The sequence below is a fragment of the Globicephala melas genome, chromosome 9 (genome assembly GCF_963455315.2).
Source record: "Globicephala melas chromosome 9, mGloMel1.2, whole genome shotgun sequence".
In the NCBI taxonomy this organism is placed as follows: domain Eukaryota; kingdom Metazoa; phylum Chordata; class Mammalia; order Artiodactyla; family Delphinidae; genus Globicephala; species Globicephala melas.
The window spans coordinates 92,131,137-92,152,631 of NC_083322.1; the positions used below are offsets into that span (position 1 = coordinate 92,131,137).

The following is a 21,495-nucleotide window of genomic DNA, read 5'->3' on the forward strand; positions in this document are numbered from 1 at the left end:
ATTCTTTGGTCACCCATATCGGTGGGGACAGAAAAAAGTTGCCTGTCATTTCAGTAAACAAAGATTGCCATCCTGGTAGACAGTGACTGTTGCCCGCCATCAAGCTGTCAGCCGCTGTGGCCACCCCGACGTGCCCTGAGAGGAATTCAGGGTGGAGAAAAACACAATACTAGCCCTAGATAGCTAAGGTGCATGTCTAAGGAATAATTTCAGTGAGCCCAGACTCTTGCATCTTCCCATACATAGAAAAGCACCAAAATCATTAACTTGAGATGTCTGGTTTTTGTGATTAGCAGTTGTTGTTGTTTTTTTCCCCCCAGCAAAAACTCCTGTATATCCTCCCTTGCCTCTTTGGAACAGTTCCTCAGAGCTATCTAAGAGGCTGTCTCCTGGGCTGTCATCCTCAGGAAGGTCCCCAAATAAAACATAACATGCAACTTTAAGGTTGTGCATTTTCCTTCGGTTGACATCAGGAAATGGATTTATTCTCATAACTAGTATTGAATAAATTGTATTCTTTAAAACTCAGGCTGTTTTTTAAATTGAAGTATAATTGCTGTACAGTATTAAATAAGTTACAAGTATACAATGTAGTGATTCACAATTTTTAAAGGTCATACTCCATTTATAGTTATTCTAAAATACTGACTATATTCCCTGTGTTCTACAATATGTCCTTATAGCTTACTTTATACCTAATAGTTTTATCTCTTATTCCCCTACCCCTATATTACCCCTCCCCCTTCTCTCTCCCCACTGGTAACCACTAGTTTGTGCTCTGTATCTGTGAGTCTGCTTCTTTTTGTTATATTCACTAGTTCGTTGTTTGTTTGTTTTTTTTTTTTTTTTTTACAGTATTTATCTTTCTCTGTCTGACTTCACTTAGCATAATGCTCCCCACGTCCATCCATGTTGCTGCAATGGCAAGATTTCATTCTTTTTTATGGTTGAGTAATATTCCAATGTGTGTGTAGGTTGCTTCTGTATCTTGGTGATTGTAAATAATGTTGCTATGAATATTGGGGTGCATGTATCTTTTCAAATTAGTGTTTTGTTTTTATTTGGATATATACCCAGGAGTGGAATTGTTTGGTCATATGGTAGTTCTATTTTTAGTTTTTTTGAGAAACCTTTGTACTGTTTTCCATAGTAGCTGCACCAGTTTACATACTCACCAACAGGGTACAAGCGTTTCCTTTTCTCCACATCCTCACTAACATTTATATGTTGTCTTTTTTTTTTACATCTTTATTGGAGTATAATTGCTTTACAATGGTGTGTTAGTTTCTGCTTTATAACAAAGTGAATCAGTTATACATATACATATGTTCCCATATCTCTTCCCTCTTGCATCTCCCTCTCTCCCACCCTCCCTATCCCACCCCTACAGGCTGTCACAAAGCACTGAGCTGATCTCCCTGTGCTATGCGGCTGCTTCCCACTAGCTATCTACCTTACATTTCGTAGTGTATATATGTCCATGCCTCTGTCTCGCTTTGTCACAGCTTCCCCTTCCCCCTCCCCATATCCTCAAGTCCATTCTCTAGTAGGTCTGTGTCTTTATTCTTGTCTTACCCCTAGGTTCTTCATGACACATTTTTTTTCTTAAATTCCATATATATGTGTTAGCATAAAGTATTTCTCTTTCTGACTTACTTCACTCTAGGTTCATCTACCTCATTACAAATAGCTCCATTTCGTTTGTTTTTATGGCTGAGTAATATTCCATTGTATATATGTGCCACATCTTCTTTATCCATTCATCCGATGATGGACACTTAGGTTGTTTCCATCTCCAGGCTATTGTAAATAGAGCTGCAATGAACATTTTGGTACATGACTCTTTTTGAATCATGGTTTTCTCAGGGTATATGCCCAGTAGTGGGATTGCTGGGTCATATGGTATTTCTCTTTGTAGTTTTTTAAGGAACCTCCATACTGTTCTCCACAGTGGCTGTACCAATTCACATTCCCACCAGCAGTGCAAGAGTGTTCCCTTTTTTCCACACCCTCTCCAGCATTTATTGTTTCTAGATTTTTTGATGATGGCCATTCTGACTGGTGTGATATGATATCTCATTGTAGTTTTGATTTGCATTTCTCTAATTATTAATGATGTTGAGCATTCTATCATGTGTTTGTTGGCAGTCTGTATATCTTCTTTGGAGAAATGTCTATTTAGGTCTTCTGCCCATTTTTGGATTGGGTTGTTTGTTTTTTTGTTTTTGAGCTGTATGAGCTGCTTATAAATTTTGGAGATTAATCCTTTGTCAGTTGCTTCATTTGCAAATATTTTCTCCTATTCTGAGGGTTGTCTTTTGGTCTTGTTTATGGTTTCGTTTGCTGTGCAAAAGCTTTGAAGTTTCATTAGGTTCCATTTGTTTATTTTTGTTTTTATTACCATTTCTCTAGGAGGTGGGTCAAAAAGGATCTTGCTGTGATTTATGTCATAGAGTGTTCTGCCTATGTTTTCCTCTAAGAGTTTGATAGTGTCTGGCCTTACATTTAGGTCTTTAATCCATTTTGAGCTTATTTTTGTGTATGGTGTTAGGGAGTGATCTAATCTCATACTTTTACATGTACCTGTGCAGGTTTCCCAGCACCACTTATTGAAGAGGCTGTCCTTTCTCCACTGTACATTCCTGCCTCCTTTATCAAAGATAAGGTGACCATATGTGCGTGGGTTCATCTCTGGGCTTTCTATCCTGTTCCATTTATCTGTCTTTCTGTTTTTTTTGCCAGTACCATACTGTCTTGATTACTGTAGCTTTGTAGTATAATATGAAGACAGGGAACCTGATTCCTCCAGCTCCGTTTTTCGTTCTCAAGATTGCTTTGACTATTCGGGGTCTTTTGTGTTTCCATACAAATTGTGAAATTTTTTGTTCTAGTTCGGTGAAAAATGCCAGTGGTAGTTTGATAGGGATTGCATTGAATCTGTAGATTGCTTTGGGTAGTAGAGTCATTTTCACAATGTTGATTCTTCCAATCCAAGAACGTGGTATATCTCTCCATCTATTTGTATCATCTTTAATTTCTTTCATCAGTGTCTTATAATTTTCTGCATACAGGTCTTTTGTCTCCTTAGGTAGGTTTATCCCTAGATATTTTATTCTTTTTGTTGCAATGGTATATGGGAGTGTTTTCTTGATTTCACTTTCAGATTTTTCATCATTAGTGTATAGGAATGCCAGAGATTTCTGTGCATTAATTTTGTATCCTGCTACTTTACCAAATTCATTGATTAGCTCTAGTAGTTTTCTGGTAGCATCTTTAGGATTCTCTATGTATAGTATCATGTCATCTGCAAACAGTGACAGCTTTACTTCTTTTGCGATTTGGATTCCTTTTATTTCCTTTTCTTCTCTGATTGCTGTGTTGAAAACTATGTTGAATAAGAGTGGGCAACTTTGTCTTGGTCCTGATCTTAGTGGAAATGCTTTCAGTTTTTCACCATTGAGGACAATGTTGGCTGTGGGTTTGTCATATATGGCCTTTATTAGGTTGAGGAAAGTTCCCTCTACGCCTACTTTCTGCAGGGTTTTTATCATAAATCGGTGTTGAATTTTGTCGAAAGCTTTCTGTGCATCTATTGAGATGATCATATGGTTTTTCTCCTTCAATTTGTTAATATGGTGTATCACATTGATTGATTTGCATATATTGAAGAATTCTTGCATTCCCGGAATAAACCCCACTTGATCATGGTGTATGATCCTTTTAATGTGCTGTTGGATTCTGTTTGCTAGTATTTTGTTCAGGAATTTTGCATCTATGTTCATTAGTGATATTGGCCTGTAGTTTTTCTTTGTGACATCTTTGTCTGCTTTTGGTGTCAGGGTGATGGTGGCCTTGTAGAATGAGTTTGGGAGTGTTCCTTCCTCTGCTATATTTTGGAAGAGTTTGAGAAGGATGGTGTTAGCTCTTCTCTAAATGTTTGATAGAATTCGCCTGTGAAGCCATCTAGTCCTGGGCTTTTGTTTGTTGGAAGATTTTTAATCTCAATTTCAGTGCTTGTGATTGGTCTGTTCATATTTTCTATTTCTTTCTGATTCAGTCTTGGCAGGTTGTGCATTTCTAAGAATTTGTCCATTTCTTTAGGTTGTCCATTTTATTGGCATAGGGTTGCTTGTAGTAATCTCTCATGATCTTTTGTATTTCTGCAGTGTCAGTTGTTATTCTCCTTTTTCATTTCTAATTCTATTGATTTGAGTCTTCTCCCTCTTTTTGTTGATGAGTCTGGCTAGTGGTTTATCAATTTTGTTTATCTTCTCAAAGAACCAGCTTTTAGTTGTATTGATACTTGCTATTGTTTCCTTCATTTCTTTTTCATTTATTTTTGATCTCATGTTTATGATTTCTTTCCTTCTGCTAACTTTGGGGTTTTTTTGTTCTTCTTTCTCTAATTGCTTTAGGTGCAAGTTTAGGTTGTTTATTCGAGATGTTTCCTGTTTCTAAAGGTAGGATTGTATTGCTATAAACTTCCCTCTTAGAACTGCTTTTGCTGCATCCCATAGGTTTTGGGCCATCGTGGCTCCATTGTCATTTGTTTCTAGGTATTCTTTGATTTCTTCAGTGATCACTTCGTTATTAAGTAGTGTATTGTTTAGCCTCCATGTGTTTGTATTTTTTACAGATCTTTTCCTGTAATTGATATCTAGTCTCATAGCATTGTGGTTGGAAAAGATACTTGATAAAATTTCAATTTTCTTAAATTTACCAAGGCTTGATTTGTGACCCAAGATATGATCTATCCTGGAGAATGTTCCATGAGCACTTGAGAAAAATGTGTATTTTGTTGTTTTTGGATGGAATGTCCTATAAATATCAATTAAGTAATCTTGTTTAATGTATCATTTAAAGCTTGTGTTTCCTTATTTATTTTCATTTTAGATGATCTGTCCATTGGTGAAAGTGGGGTGTTAAAGTCCCCTCCTATGAATGTGTTACTGTCGATTTCCCCTTTTATGGCTGTTAGTATTTGACTTATGTATTGAGGTGCTCCTGTGTTGGGTGCATAAATATTTACAATTGTTATATCTTCTTCTTGGATCGATCCCTGGATCATTATGTAGTGTCCTTCTTTGTCTCTTCTAATAGTTTTTATTTTAAAGTCTATTTTGTCTGATATGAGAATTGCTACTCCAGCTTTCTTTTGGTTTCCATTTGCATGGAATATCTTTTTCCATCCCCTTACTTTCAGTCTGTATGTGTCTCTAGGTCTGAAGTGGGTCTCTTGTAGACAGCAAATATATGGGTCTTGTTTTTGTATCCATTCAGCCACTCTGTGTCTTTTGGTGGGAGCATTTAGTCCATTCACATTTAAGGTAATTATCGATATGTATGTTCCTATTCCCATTTTCTTAATTGTTTTGGGTTTGTTATTGTAGGTCTTTTCCTTCTCTTGTGTTTCTTGCCTAGAGAAGTTCCTTCAGCATTTGTTGTAAAGCTGGTTTGGTGGTGCTGAACTCTCTCAGCTTTTGCTTGTCTGTAAAGGTTTTAATTTCTCCATCAAATCTGAATTAGATCCTTGCTGGGTAGAGTAATCTTGGTTGCAGGTTTTTCTCCTTCATCACTTTAAATATGTCCTGCCACTCCCTTCTGGCTTGCAGAGTTTCTGCTGAAAGATCAGCTGTTACCCTTATGGGGATTCCCTTGTGTGTTATTTGTTGTTTTTCCCTTGCTGCTTTTAATATGTTTTCTTTGTATTTAATTTTTGACAGTTTGATTAATATGTGTCTTGGCGTATTTCTCCTTGGATTTATCCTGTATGGGACTCTCTGTGCTTCCTGGACTTGATTAACTATTTCCTTTCCCATATTAGGGAAGTTTTCAACTATAATCTCTTCAAATATTTTCTCAGTCCCTTTCTTTTTCTCTTCTTCTTCTGGAACCCCTATAATTTGAACGTTGGTGCATTTAATGTTGTCCCAGAGGTCTCTGAGACTGTCCTCAGTTCTTTTCATTCTTTCTTTATTCTGCTCTGCAGTAGTTATTTCCACTATTTTATCTTCCAGGTCACTTATCCGTTCTTCTGCCTCAGTTATTCTACTATTGATCCCATCTAGAGTATTTTTCATTTCATTTATTGTGTTGTTCATCGTTGTTTGTTTCATCTTTAGTTCTTCTAGGTCCTTGTTAAATGTTTCTTGCATTTTTTCTGTTCTATTTCCAAGATTTTGGATCATCTTTACTATCATTATTCTGAATTCTTTTTCGGGTAGGCTGCCTATTTCCTCTTCATTTGTTAGTTCTGGTGGGTTTTTATCTTGCTTCTTCATCTGCTGTGTGTTTTTCTGTCTTCTCATTTTGCTTATCTTACTGTGTTTGGGGTCTCCTCTTTGCAGGCTGCAGGTTTATAGTTCCCGTTGTTTTTGGTGTCTGTCCCCAGTGGCTAAGGTTTGTTCGGTGGGTTGTGTAGGCTTCCTGGTGGAGGGGACTAGTGCCTGTGTTCTGGTGGGTGAGGCTGGATCTTGTCTTTCTGGTGGGCAGGTCCACGTCTGGTGGTGTGTTTTGAGGTGTCTGTGGACTTATTATGATTTTAGGCAGCCTCTCTGCTAATGGGTGGGGTTGTGTTCCTGTCTTGCTAGTTGTTTGGCATACGGTATCCAGCACTGTAGCTTGCTGGTCGTTGAGTGAAGCTGGGTGCTGGTGTTGAGATGGAGATCTTTGGGAGATTTTCGCCGTTTGATATTATGTGGAGCTGGGAGGTCTCTTGTGGACCAGTGTCCTGAAGTTGGCCCTCCCACCTCAGGGGCACAGCAGTGACTCCTGGCTGCAGCACCAAGAGCCTTTCATCCACACGGCTCAGAATAAAAGGGAGAAAAAGTAGAATGAATTAGAAGAAGGAAGGAAGGAAGGAAGGAAAAAACGAAAGAAGGTAAAGTAAAATAAAATAATTAAAATTAATTATTAAGAAAAAATAATTTTTAAAAAAACAAAAACGTACGGATAGAACCCTAGGACAAATGGTGGAAGCAAAGCTATACAGACAAAATCTCACACAGAAGCATACACATACACACTCACAAAAAGAGGAAAAGGGGAAAAAATCATAAATCTTGCTCTCAAAGTCCACCTCCTCAATTTGGGATGATTGGTTGTCTATTCAGGTATTCCACACATGCAGGTACATCAAGTTGATTGTGGAGCTTTAATCCGCTGCATCTGAGGCAGCTGGGAGAGATTTCCGTTTCTCTTCTTTGTTCTCACAGCTGCCGGGGCTCAGCTTTGGATTTGGCCCCGCCTCTGCGTGTAGGTCGCCAGACGGCGTCAGTTCTTCACTCAGACAGGACGGGGTTAAAGGTGCCGCTGATTCGGGGGCTCTGGCTCACTCAGGCCGCGGGGAGGGAGGGGCACAGAGTGCGAGGTGGGCCTGCGGCGGCAGAGGCCTGCGTGACGTTGCACCAGCCTGAGGCGTGCCGTGCATTGTTCCGGGGAAGTTGTCCCTGGATCCCGGGACCCTAGCAGTGGCAGGCTGCACAGGCTCCCAGGAGGGCAGGTGTGGATAGTGACCTGTGCTCGCACACAGGCTTCTTGGTGGCGGCAGCAGCACCCTTAGCGTCTCATGCCCGTCTCCGGGGTCCGCGCTCATAGCCGCGGCTCACGCCCGTCTCTACAGCTCCTTTAAGCAGCACTCTTCATCCCCACTCCTCGCGCACCAGGAAACAAAGAGGGAAGAAAAAGTCTCTTGCCTCTTCGGAGGTCCAAACTTTTCCCCGGACTCCCTCCCGGCTAGCCGTGGCGCACCAACCCCCTGCAGGCAGTGTTCACGCCGCCAACCCCAGTCCTCTCCCAGCGCTCCGACCGAAGCCTGAGCCTCAGCTCCCAGCCCCGCCCACCCCGGTGGGTGAGCAGACAAGCCTTTCGGGCTGGTGGGTGCTGGTTGGCCCTGATCCTCTGTGCAGGAATCTCTCCGCTTTGCCCTCCGCACCCCTGTTGCTTTGCTCTCCTCCGCAGCTCCGAAGCTCCCCGCTCCGCCACCCGCAGTCAACGCCCATGAAGGGGCTTCCTAGTGTGTGGAAACCTTTCCTCCTTCACAGCTCCCTCCCACTGGTGCAGGTCCCATCCCTATCCTTTTGTCTCTGTTTTTTCTTTTTTCTTTTGCCCTACCCAGGTACGTGGGGAGTTTCTTGCCTTTTGGGAGGTCTGAGGTCTTCTGCCAGCGTTCAGTAGGTGTTCTGTAGGAGTTGTTCCACGTGTAGATGTATTTCTGGTGTATCTGTGGGGAGGAAGGGGATCTCCACGTCTTACTCTTCAGCCGTCTTCCTCTCGTCCCTCTATTTGTTGTCTTTTTGATGATGGCCATTCTAACAGGTGTGAGGTGATGTCATTATGGTTTTGATTTGCATTTCCTTGATGATTAGCAATGTGAAGCATCTTTTCATGTGCCTGTGCCTGGCCATCTGCATTTCATCTTTGGGAAAATGTCTCTTCAATTCTTCTCATTTTTTCAATTGGGTTGTTTGCTTTTTTTGATGTTGAGTTGTATGAGCTGTTTATATTGAGTTGTATGAGCTATTTATATCTATTGGATATTAATCCCTTATCGGTCATATCATTTGCAAATATTTTCTGCTATTCAGAAGGTTCTCTTTTAATTTTGTCAATGGTTTCCTTTGCTGTGCAAAAAAGCTGAGGCTAATTTTAAAATTAGATCTGTTTAATAGAGATTTTCATAGTTTCTAAGTCTGAAATATTTTGGCATTCCAAATCAAGTCAGCTCTGGATTTTAACTCGTCTACAGGGAAAGCCAATAGACTAAATTAATGTGTCCTACTCCTCTGTAGCCCTGACTCCCTGTGAAATGACAGAGAGGAAAAAAACTTAGAGGCGGAAATTTGTAAATCCATAACTGAGAATGGGAACAGATGGGGTGACCATCAGCAAAGCAGACACTTCCAGGTTCCAGAAGACAGAAAACAGATGGCGTTGATGGCTGAACCAGGGTGGAGAAAGCCCCAGCCCAGCATACCCATGAGGGAAACAGCACGTGGCATCTATTTTTCCCCTTAGAGTCCTGAAGAGACTCTAAGCTTGAGTCAGTAGGAACAGAGAGCAGAAGAGATGATAGGACATGGTAGTAATTAAAGGAGGACATATCAAGAGCTCATTGGATATGCTGCCCACTCACTCAGCCCATACAAAGATTACACGACATTGGTTACCATGCTAGTTTTGGAAATCTACTTTCAAAACAACCTTGTTTTTAAACTCTCAGCCTGAGGAGGACTAGGTGTCCTAATGCAAGAGTTAGTGTTCCAGCGAGTACGCTCCTTATTTTGATATTTGGAGAAAGATCCTACCTTGTCAACCTGTTCCTTGCCCATGAACCCTGAAGTAAAGCCCATCCACTAAAATGCCAGTGAACATAGTCTGTTACCTCTCCAGATCTGTCATGGGAAGTAGATCTACCCAGCAACAGAAGAAACCTGCTATAGTGGACTGGGAAAGCAAGAGGAAAGAAAGCCTCGCCAATGGTGACATGAAAGTATAAAAAGTATAATATGAGATACTATTGCCAGATTAGTAAAGGATGTGAATTAACAATTCACAAAATAAATAAATAAGTGGAAAAAATGGTCACCCTCATCATGTAATCAAAGACGTAGTTAGAAAAAATGAGATCTTTTTCCCAATATATAATTAGATTTTTTAAAAGAATGCCCATTGCTAATAGGAATGTCGTGAACAGTTGTATAGCACTTTTGAAAAGCATTGGACAATATGTCTAATAAACCTTAAACAATCCGTTCATTCATTACAATTCCTTAAAATCTACCTCATGAAAAGCATTTTAAATATAGAAACAGATGGTTATCCATTTAGAATTTAGAAGAACTCCAAACAGCTATGATGTCTTCTATTACAAGAGTTGGTAAATAGACTGCTCTACATCTACAGGATGATTAAATTAAAAAATAAAAATTGAAGCTATGAAGTCAACAAAACAACATAGAAAAAGCAAGTGTGACTTAAGTGGAAAGGGATGCAGGAGGCAGACTTGCATGTTACAACTTAATACTGTCCTCCCCCACACCTCTGTTACTTTGTTGTAAGATCTCAAAGTCAGGGATTTTGACTTGCTCATCTGTGTACCCCCCCTTCCCCTCCCCCTCGCCCCCAATGCCTAGCACAGTAGCTGACTTTTAATAAATATATGTTGACTCAGAATATGGGCGTAAGAAACAAACAGAAAGGAAATCCAAAAGCAGACCAAAAGATCAGGGAAGCCACTATACAAAGAGAGCTAACTTAAATGAAACGTGCATCCCAAAGTGGGATTTAACAGATGTCTTCATGTAAACCAGAGGCCATACTTAGATTCTTTTAAAATATTTCATTTGCTAATGACTGTTTACTGTTAAACTTTTTGTCAGTATTTCTTCTAATATGTAGTTTGATATGTCTTATTCAGTTAATGAAATGCCCTGTTCATTTTTAAGTTGGATCATTCAGGCATGGTTTTTTTTTCATTTTTATTTATTTTATTTATTTATTTTTGGCTGTGTTGGGTCTTCGTTGTGGTGCACGGGCTTTTTGTTGCAGTGGCTTCTCGTTGCAGAGCATGGGGTCTAGGCACGTGGGCTCAGTAGTTGTGGCTCATGGGCTCTAGAGCACAGGCTCAGTAGTTGTGGCGCATGGGCTTAGTTGCTCCGTGGCATGTGGGATCTTCCCAGACCAGGGCTCGAACCCATGTCCCCTGCACTGGCAGGCGGATTCTTAACCACTGCGCCACCAAGGAAGCCCCAGGCGTGGTTAATTCAATTATTTTTTTCTGGTTCTCCTTCTTAAATCAGGAGAGTTTTCACAGGCAATATCAGATTTATAAATATATCAATAAGAAACTCAAAATAACAGTATTTATACACCTAATTTATAGCTTGGATGCAGTAGACTCTAAAGCAGGTATAAATTACATAAGTCATACTTTTTTAGTAGTTCTGTTAAATTCAGGCTTGAATATTACTTCTTCATCCAATTTTGTAGCTGGTATGTTCAGTAAATAACACGTATTGAATTTTCAAATAGGTCAAAGACTCACATGGTTCAAAATTCAAAAGATTATTGTTATGTGTCTTGCCGTAGTTAGCACAGGAATACAGAAGCAAAATGTATATTCTTCATAATTAATAATTATTAAATATTTTTCTACATAATCTTATTTTAAAAGCACATTTAGGGGTTCAAAGAAAAATGTTAAAATAGCTATAAATAGTAGTTTATCAGTCTTTTTATCTTCCACCTTTCAGGTTCCGCCCTGTTGCTTATTTCTCAACACTGCTGAAATCAAGTCATAGTGTGGTAGCAGAACCTCTGTGACTGGGGTAAGAAAACTGCTTATACTTAGGCTGTACTTAGATTCTTCCTTTAAAATATTTTGATCCATTAAAAAATCGGTGTAGATTTCCATCATTTCCTTGCACCAACTCTTTTCACCACCACCCCTCCTAAAAATGCTGCTTGTTCCTCTTCCTTTCCTAACCTGTATCCACTCAAGCCAGGAAGTTGGGTACTTTGGCTTGAATTGTCCCTTCAACCCCTCATATCTAATCTGTCCCCAGATTTAGTTGATACTTTTTTCTTAATGTCTCAAATCCATCCCCATCTTCTCCCTAGTCACCATTGCCCTGTAGCCTGTGGCTGCTCTTCCTGCCTTCTGAGTCATAATCTCTCACTTAAAAAATCCTGGTAATTCTCTTTGCTCTAAGAATAAAAAAAATCTCAATTGCTGGCATGTAAACGCCTGTTTCTGGCCCTTTTTACTTTTTACTTCTTCCTTCATCTCTCACCAACACCCCCAGGTTCACCTGGTCTGTTAAAATGCTTTGTCTTTCAAGTCTCAGTTTAGTCATGACTTCCTCCTGAGTTCTAGAAATGTTTTGCTAGTTTTAACTGGTGAGGGCTTTACTTTTGTGCTGCTGGTAATATCAATAATTTTGCACTGACTGGGGACTACATATACGCTGCATATAAAGGTAGGGTCTTCTAAAAAGATGCCTGAATGTTTACATTACCCGTACTTACTATGTGTATTTAGACATCTTCCATGTGCTAAATTATTCATCTTAAACTTAGTTTTACAAACAAGCCGAGACCCAAAGAGGTAAAGTAATTTGAGCCTTCCCATGATTTTAAAAGTCTGTGCTTTGATGTCTGACAACATGTCTGGCAAGTCATATAAATAAATTTTATTATGCAGACCAGGCAAATTGTTAAGCCATCTTTAAGCAGCTTTCAACTATTGTACCCTTAAAACAGAACATTATTTTCTTTAGCTCAGTCTTAGTTATAATTTTGTGTTGTCCTTATTCAGTGAAGTCTGGGTAATTGGAAAATATTAAGTTATTACATTTTAGAAGTAAAGCATTGCCTGACTTTCTGGCTTTGACTGTTGATCCTTTTGAGCTGATTGCATATCTTGAAATAAAGAAGGACCTTCTAAGAGTTCAGGATGTCAGTTACAAGTTATGTTTCACCTGGACTTCCTTCCATTTTCTATTTTTAATAATAACTAAATAGTAAGGTTTTGTTTATAAATATTCAAATTACAGTAGCTTCTTCGTCATTTAAAATTTGTCAAAGATTAGGACCCCAAAAGCATTGAAACATTAAAAAAAAATTGATAAATTGCACTTCATCAAAATCAAAAGCTTCTACTCTTCACAAAACTTGTTAAGAAAATGGACAGATAAGCCACAGACTGGGGGAAAATATTTTCAAGGTATATCTCTGATAAAGGATTTGATTCCAGGATACCTAAAGAACTCTTAAAACTCACTTTTAAAAACCCAATTTTTAAAAATGGGTAAAAGATTTGAATTCCAAGACACATAGATGGTAAATAACCACGCTAAAAGATGCCCAACATGATTAGTCATTAGGAAAATGCAAATTAAACCCACAGTGTAATACCACTACACATCCAATAGGCCGCTTAGCATGAAAAGACTGTGGCTGTGACTGTACCAGGATGTGGAGCGACTGGTAATCTCATTCATTGTGGAAATACAGAAAGGTATAGCCACTTCGAAAGACATTTCAACACACACTTATTGTACAGTTTAGCAGTCTCACTCCTAGGTATTTATCCAAGAGAAATGAAAACATATATATATATATATATACACACACACACACACACACAAAAAGACCGGTACACGACTCTTTATAGCTTCTTTATTTATAAAATTATAAAAATGGAAACACCCCAAATAAATGTGAATGGATAAACAAATTATGCTATTTCCAGACAACGGAATACTATTGAACAGTAAAAAAAAAAAAGCACGTGCCACTGATACATGTAACTGTATGAATATATCTCAAAAGCCTTAGCTAGGTGAAAAGAAACAGGCACAAAGGCTATGTACAATATGATCCATTTATATAACATTCTGGAAAAGGCAAAACAATAGGAACTGAAATCAGATCAGTGGCTGCCATGGGGTGGGGTGATGGAAGAGATTGACTGCAAAGAATAAGGGGAAACCTTTGGAGGTGATGGAACTATTCTGTGTCTTGATTGTGGTGGTGTTATATGACTGTATACCTTTATCAAATCTCATTAAAAGGGTGATTTTATTCTATATAAATCAACCTGCTTTTAAAGAAAAAGTTAAAGCCAGTTTTCAACATCAGAAATTATCTTCACAAATTTAAGGATAAAGAAAACTAGGCGATAGATCAGATGAGTCCAAAGTCAAGTCCTTTGTCTTTTGACTCAGTGGTCAAAAATTTTTTTTATTGTGAGGAGATTTTTATATGTTAGAAATTAATAGTCTTTCTTATTATCAGAGTTTTGTGCCTTTACCAGTATACAACCTTCTTGTCCCAAGAACAGGATCTACCTTCATTTATCTTCATAAAGTCACCCTTTCTGTTACCTAAATATCATTATTGAATTGTCTTCATGAATATCTTACAGTTTGTGTTAATTTTATTCTTAATTATGTATTCTTTGTGAGTCTTGTTGTAAATTGAGTCTTTCCTTCCATTATATATTCTAACTGGTTATTTGAAAAGAAATTTATTTTTTACATAATATGTTGATTATATAACCATTATCTTTGAAATCTCTTGTTTATAGTAATTTTTCAGTTGATTCCTTTGGCCTAAGTATGAAATCATTATTGATATAAGCAGTGGACTTTGAATTTTATCAACTATCATTCCAGATCATGTAATCTATGACTTTTCTCTTCTATTAATATGAAGAATTACATTGACTTCCTAAAATATAAAGACATTCTTGCAAATCTGGTTGAATCCCACCTGGTCACTTTGGTGTATTCTTTTAGTGTGCTGGATTCTAACATTTTTTATTTAGAATTTTTGCACCATATTTACATGATAGGTCAGTCAGTCTGTTTTTCCTGTAGTCTCTCTTTGTTAGGAACTTTGCATCAATGTTAAGCTAGCTCTCAAAAAAGAATTTGGAGGCTTTCTCTATGTTGCAAAACATTAAATAGTATTAATAATACCTGTTCTTTAAATGGTTGGAAAAATACGCCAGTGATATTATCTGTATCTGTGCCTAGTAGTAAACTGAAATAGTCTCAAATCCCTTTCAGAATAGAATTGTGTATCTTGCTTTCTTGGTCAGGTATATTCTGACTCTTCTAAAATTGTTCATTTTATACTAAATTCCTTTATTGAGCAGGTATTCTTCATGCAGATAGGGAGTGTCATTTGAGAGTTGTCCGTATGAACTGTTTTTCATTTTGAAGGATGAGTCACTACTGTGGCCTCTCCCTGCTTGTGCTTAGTAGTGGTTTATAATGCTTTGATAGGAACTGAACTTCAGTGATCATAGCCTTTAATGCGCTATTCAAATTGGAGGGGAGAGGCATGCTCCATTTTATCTCTTTATTAACAAGGAATCTCTCAGTGGGAACTTCTGCCAGCTATTAGTTTTATTAAACTACAGCCTAATAGTAAGTGTCTTTATTATGAAAGTCTAAAAAAGGTAATAATGAACTCTGGAAATATAAAGATCATTGGGTTTATTGTTTTTAGTGGACAGGGAGTGTTTGAGATCTTACTTGGTAGAGTATTCCTTATTAAGTACTGGAGAACTAGACTGATCACTTCTTAGAAATTTTCATAAAGTTTAAAATAGAGAGCCGAGAGTTTGGGTTGGAGATTTGTGGTCTGAAGCTCCTTGGCCCACTTCCTTCCGTGTGTGGTTGGCCGATTAACGCCCCGACGACAATCTTGTCCTCATGCCCATAACTTTGAATGTTACTTCCTATTGCAAAAGGGACTGTGCAGGTGTGATTAAGTTAAGGATTGGGGGATGATTTTCTGGATTATCCTTGTGGGCCTTAAATGTAATCACAGGTCTCCTCATCACAAGTCTCCTTATAAGAGGGAGGCAGAGAGAGGTCTGACTACGGAAGCAGAGATGATAGTGTTGCAGCCAGGGGCCAAGGAAAGCCAGTCTCTAGAAGTGGGACAGGTAGGGAGCAGATTCTCCTCTGGAGTGTCCAGAAGGAACCCACCCTGCTGACATCTTGACTTTAGCCTCTTAAGACTCATTTTGGACTTCTGACAACAGGATGATAAATTTTGTGTTGTTTTAAGCCCCTGTAAATTTATAGTGTTTGTTATAGCGGCAACAGGAAACAATACAGTATGGGTACCTGTTAACTAAACATATGAGGGCAGGGACCTAGGCCTATGGAATTCAACTCCATATCCCAGTGCCTAGAACTGTGCCTTACATAATAAGGCACAGTATATTTGTTAATGGAGGATGGGAGGGAGAGAGGGAGGAAATATCAGGTAATTCATAACTTAATCAACATGGTGAGCATGGTGTAGGTGTCTAGCCTCTGAGTGAAGCAGAGGAAAACAGTAAGGTTGAAAACTTGAAGCCCACCCATGACCAAATAGATTTTATAGTATTGTTCTAGGACATCACTTTTTAAAAATAGAACTCCCATATGATCCACACTAACTCAAAATGATATATGTACCCCCATGTCATTGTAGCATTATTTATAGTGGCCAAGATATGGAGACAACCTAAGTGTCCGTCAGCATGTTAATGGTTGAAGAAAATGTGGCATATTGTACAATGGAATATTATTCAGCCATTAAAAAAAATGAAGTCTTGCCCTTTGTGACATGGATGGACCTTGAGGGCATTATCCTAAGAGAAATAAGTCAGACAGAGAACGATAAATACCATATGATTTCACTTATGTGTACAATCTAAAAAAAAGGAAAGAAAACCAAGCTTATAGATACAGAGGACAGACTGGTGGTTGCCAGGTTGGGGGTGAGGCAGCAAAATGGGTGAAGGGGGTCACACACACTTCCAGCTATAAAATAAGTAAGTCACAGGGATGTAATGTTACCCAAAAGGTGGGGGGGGGAGGGGGAAGGAGGCCATTGTGTAATTAAAAAATATTTGTTTGAACAGCAGAAGATAGAAAATAACTGAGGAACCCTACAAACCAAACAATTTGAAGTTCAAGGATCCCTATCTCATTACTTGAAGGAGGAAAACACAAATGCATACACATACATAGAGAAGTATTTCAATTAAAATTCAGGTTCAGTCCTCCAGTTCCTAGGTTGTATAAGGTGCCAGGAAAGTAGTTAATTGTATTTTTACCAAGTGAGTGCAGGAAATAAACAGTGTAATGTTATTTATTTTATGACTAATTTTAATTTTAAAAACAAGTTATATGTTCACATTATACAAAAATCAAACTGGTAGTTAGCAAAAAGCCATCATCCCGCTTCTGTCCACCAGTGACTTAGTTTCCATCCTCACAGGCAACCCTGTGTTACCATTTTTTATATCGTTTCCGATATATAAACAAATAAACCTCTAAATCCCCTTTTTCTCATCTTTTTATGCAGTTCATAACATACAAGTTATATTCCCTATATTTTCATATAGGGAAATTACCTCTTCTCTTGGAAATGAATCACAAATATTTTCCTCAGTTTTATCTTTTTATTTTGCTTATAGAAGATTTTGCCATGTAGAAATTGTTTTGAGTAGTAAAATTTATCAAAGTTATTTTATGCCTTGAGTTTTAGATAGTACTTTATGCCTTTCCCATTCTAAGATTATAAAACAAAAATTTTGTGGGTTTTTTTTTTTCTGGTGCTTTTGTGATTTCATTTTATCATTTAAATCTTTGATCCACTTTCAAAGATTTATATAAATTTATTTTATAAATTTACAATTTGTAGTGGTGTGAGGAGAATGGGTCCAACTTAATTTTTTCCCAGATAGCTCACCAGTTGTCCTAGAACCATTTACTGAATTATCCTCTATGCTTCCCTCCCCGACCCTCCATTTGAAATGCCACGTTTATTACACACTATACTATAGTATGTATTTGGATCTATTTCTGTATATCCTGTTCCATTGATCTATCTAGACAGGCGTGCTTTTGAATTCCAACTCCTCACTAAACTGCTGTGTGAATCATATTTCATGGAGGAAATTATAGATGCAGTTAAATAAAGAAATAGCCAGATCTGTCTGCAGCCTGCACCTGTACCTTGTGCTTTGCTTTACCTCACCTCCTATTACAAAGAAAGAGCTGTCCCTGCTCCTGTGTGCCCTGGGTCTCTTCTTCCCTGGTCTACTCCTAGAGGCACCTTCTCTTCTTCATCATTAATTTCTGCCTCTTTTAGATGATTATCATGTAAACATCCCTTAAGAATAATTAAAAAGCGACCCAAACAAAAACCCGTGTCCATCTGTGGCCCCATTTCTCCATTCGTCTTCAGAGTCAAGTCCATTTCTACACATTCTGTTTTCTCCTCAACCCACCCCATTCAGGCTATGGTTCCTGCCTCGTTGGTGAGGTGACTCTTCCCAAGGTCACTGGCAGCCTCCATCTGCCAATCCTAGTCATGGACTATGGGATGGACTCCTTTGCTTTCAGCTCTTGCACCTCTACCATTCATTCTACACACACTGGCCATGGTAATCTTTTTAAAAACATAAATGAAATTATGTCACAGTCCTGCTTACACACTCTCCAGAGGCTTCCCAGTACGATGATAATAAAACTCGAACACCTTTCCACAGCCTTCAAGGCTTTTTATGATTTGGCCTCTCCTGCTTCTCAGTCTCACCTCCTGTTAACACTCCCTGATCAGACTCGTAGCCTCCATCCACTCTGGCCTTCCTCTGGCCCCTAGAACGTGGCAAACCGTCTACCATCTTAGGCCTCTGCACTTGCTCTTCCCTGTGTCTAGAACGTTCTTCCCTCAGAGCTGGCTGGTTCCTTTATAAAATTCAGGTGTCAGCTCAAATGCTGCCTCTTCAAAGGAGTCGCCCTTGACCATCTGGTTGAAGTAGCCCCTCCCCCCTCTTTATCCCGGTGCCCCTTAGTTTCTTCATTGCGCTTAGCACTAATGGAATTTTCTTATTTACATGTATGTTGTCTTAAGTTCCAACATCTAGACTAGGAATTGGGACCTAAGTTATGGAAAGCCAAGTTTTTGCAATGGGGCAGAGGAGTGCGTGTCTCCTTGGCGGGAGCTTCTTTTCCTGGATAGCCTCTTGAAAGTATGGGATGTGCAGCTAATAGTTATTGAAGAAAGTCTGCACTTTGGAAAAATGTCTCTGGGAATCTCTGCCTTTTCTAAGTCACAGACTATATTGTAAATTGTTCTGGAAGGGAAAGTGTTTTAACCCAGTTGGTGTAACTGCTAAATGTTTTACTTTAAAAACGCATACATTGAACTCTTAGAGTATTAACACCCTGAGCTCCTGTTAACACCCTGAGCTCCTGTGGTATTAACTGTTTTAAAAATATAACAGTAGGGCTTCCCTGGTGGCGCAGTGGTTGAGAGTCCGCCTGCCGAGGCAGGGGACACGGGTTCGTGCCCCGGTCCGGGAGGATCCCACATGCCACGGAGCGGCTGGGCCCGTGAGCCGTGGCCGCTGAGCCTGCGTGTCCAGAGCCTGTTGCTTCGCAATGGGAGAGGCCACAACAGTGAGAGGCCTGCGTACTGCAGAAAAGAAAAGAAAAGAAAAAAAATATATATATATATATGTATATGTATGTATGTATACATATAACAGTAGTTGGGTAGCTGTGAAGTGATTACAGCTGCCAACAAGTAAGGGTCATAATGGTGAGAAAGAAGTCATTTCCTGCCTTACTTAGGGACGCCAGCAACAGCATGCTCCATAAACGCGTAGATGAGGTATCTTTTCGACTTTTAGTTACTTATCTGAAGTACACTATTACTTTCCACAGCAGTGGTAATCATCAGAATCCAATGATCATCTCCTTGGTATCCAGGAAAAAGAGGGGCTCAGTCCTTGTTTATTGAATTACACTGAACATCTAGCCTCCAAGTGTGGATTCTTTACCATATGCTGCACAGTTTAAGCTGCCTCTACCACAGTGTTTGACATAATGCAAGAATAACAGGATCAAAAGTCACATACATGGTGTGATCTCAGTTATGCTCCATGCAGACTGAAGCTGTCTCAAACAAAGTATAATGTATTCGTGTTGTTAAATGGATAGCAAGATTATGGGATTTTTTTTTTTCTTACGACTTTTCCGTATTGGGCAAATAGGCTTATGGGCATGACTTCTGGGGCGGCCTGAGCTCTTGGGTGCCCTGCATAGCCAGTGTGTGGTGCACAAGCCCACGGCAGACTGTCCTTGCCTAATAAGCTTGTGATGGACCCTCTAGTAGCAATAGCTGCTTTATACCAGTACACTCGAAAGCACTCCCAAGGTTAAGTCAGACTCGTTCATTCCACACACACGTACTGAATGGCTGATTTTTGCCAAGACATATTAGTTACATTAAGCATGAAGTAAACCAATAGATATGGCGCCTGTACTCAAGTTGCTTCTGGTATATTAGGAAGAAGACCCATATTAAACAACTAACACTCTCAGGCAATTCCGACTTGTGATAATGGTTATGAAAGAAAAGTATCATGTACTATGTGAGCACAGGGCAGGGGAGAGCCTAATTTAGGTTGAGTGTTTCAGGTAAGGCTGAAACCCCAACACTGAGAGGAGTTAGCCAAATTAAGAATATGCCAAATGGAGGAAACTGCATGGGAAAGGCCAAGAGGCAGAGAAGAGCGTATGAAAAGTCGAAGGACACCAGTGTGGGCTGATGCGGCCAGGCTGGGAGAGATGGCCTGAGATACAGAAGTAGGCAGGGCGGGGGTGTTCTGTAAGTTGCAGCTTGAGAAAGGTATGCTGTGACTGCGACAGGTCAGAGATGCTGAGAAGGAAGGTGCAGCCCCCTTGAGCCTCTAAAAACAAAGTCTCCTCTCCTGGGCCTCCACACAGACGCAGTGTTTGCTGTGACCTCCCGCCTCTTTTTCTAATGCCTGGTACCATGGCCAAAGGTAACCGGGTGCCATTAGTGTGCATCACCACTACAACCTGGTCTTTCCACGCTGAGCACATAAATGTAGTAAACGAAAGTGAGGGCACACTAGATTCAGGTGTTTAAGTTAGATTAGCCATCCACCCCAAAATATGGAACAGATGTTCCAGTACTACTATACTTGGGAGTTGGGGTATATGGTATTCGGTTCTATTTATATTTCTAAGACCAGCAAGTAGTTGGGATGGGTTTTTCCTTCCTTCCTTCCGTCCTTCCTTTCCTTCTTCCCTCCGTCTTCTCTTCTCTTCTCTTCCTCTCCCCCCCCACTTTCTTTCTTTCTTTCATCAGTTGTTTCTTACTGAAATTAGAAGAAACATCTCTTTAATTATTGCCAATAGAGGTTAATACGAAAACAAAGTGATCGTTCACCCTGCTTTGTAATCTGTGTGACCATATTTTAATACAACTAATACTCCATTATTGTCAGCATGTGGTTGCACTGGGAAATTTTCACTTTCGGTCAGCAAGCTCATTACTGAAAACTACTATAAGAGAAATGCCCTTGAGTCATATACTTGTCTTATTGCCACGGTGTTCTCTGATAAGTGGTTCTTCCCCCAAATAAGCATACTTCATTTGCCATCTGTTTAAAATCACCGCAGAATGAAAACTAATACCTTGACGCCTAAGGACATCATCTCTCTTTCCTACACTGGAATTCTGCAGAAGAATGTATTGAGCATTACTCGTTCTTTCATTCTTTTCAGATTCTTCTTAATCCTTTGGTGAAAACTCGGTGACACAACATGGCTGCAAATAAGCCGAAGGGTCAGAATTCTTTGGCCTTACACAAAGTCATCATGGTAGGCAGTGGTGGTGTGGGCAAGTCTGCTCTGACCCTGCAGTTCATGTACGATGAGGTAAGTGCCGATTTTATCATGGATATCAAAGTTGGGGCTTTCAGAGGATATTTCTCTAGCTTCGTTTTGGTGCTGTTTTGGATGGATTCCTTGAATTCTTGAAAGCTACTGATCATTTTTTTCCTGTTCAGAGTCAACATTTGTTACAGCTTGATTTAACAAGTCAAGAACCCAAGGTCCTTAAAATTCTTATGCTTTAAAAAAACAAAACAGGGACTTCCCTGGT

At 39.4% G+C, this 21,495-nt stretch overlaps 1 protein-coding gene across 2 annotated transcripts in view; it reads left to right on the top strand.

Moving 5' to 3' along the window:
- Positions 1-21,495, top strand: part of RALA (RAS like proto-oncogene A) — a 75,631-nt gene that overhangs the window by 34,749 nt on the left and 19,387 nt on the right. Inside the window, exons 2-3 of one of the 2 annotated variants that reach the window (XM_030871173.2) lie at positions 11,253-11,327; positions 21,117-21,269. In XM_030871173.2, coding sequence (XP_030727033.1) covers positions 21,156-21,269 — 114 coding nt within the window. In that variant the 5' untranslated portion in view covers positions 11,253-11,327; positions 21,117-21,155. The remainder of the gene's footprint in view (positions 1-11,252; positions 11,328-21,116; positions 21,270-21,495) is intronic. The other variant, XM_030871174.2, reaches the window with a different exon arrangement.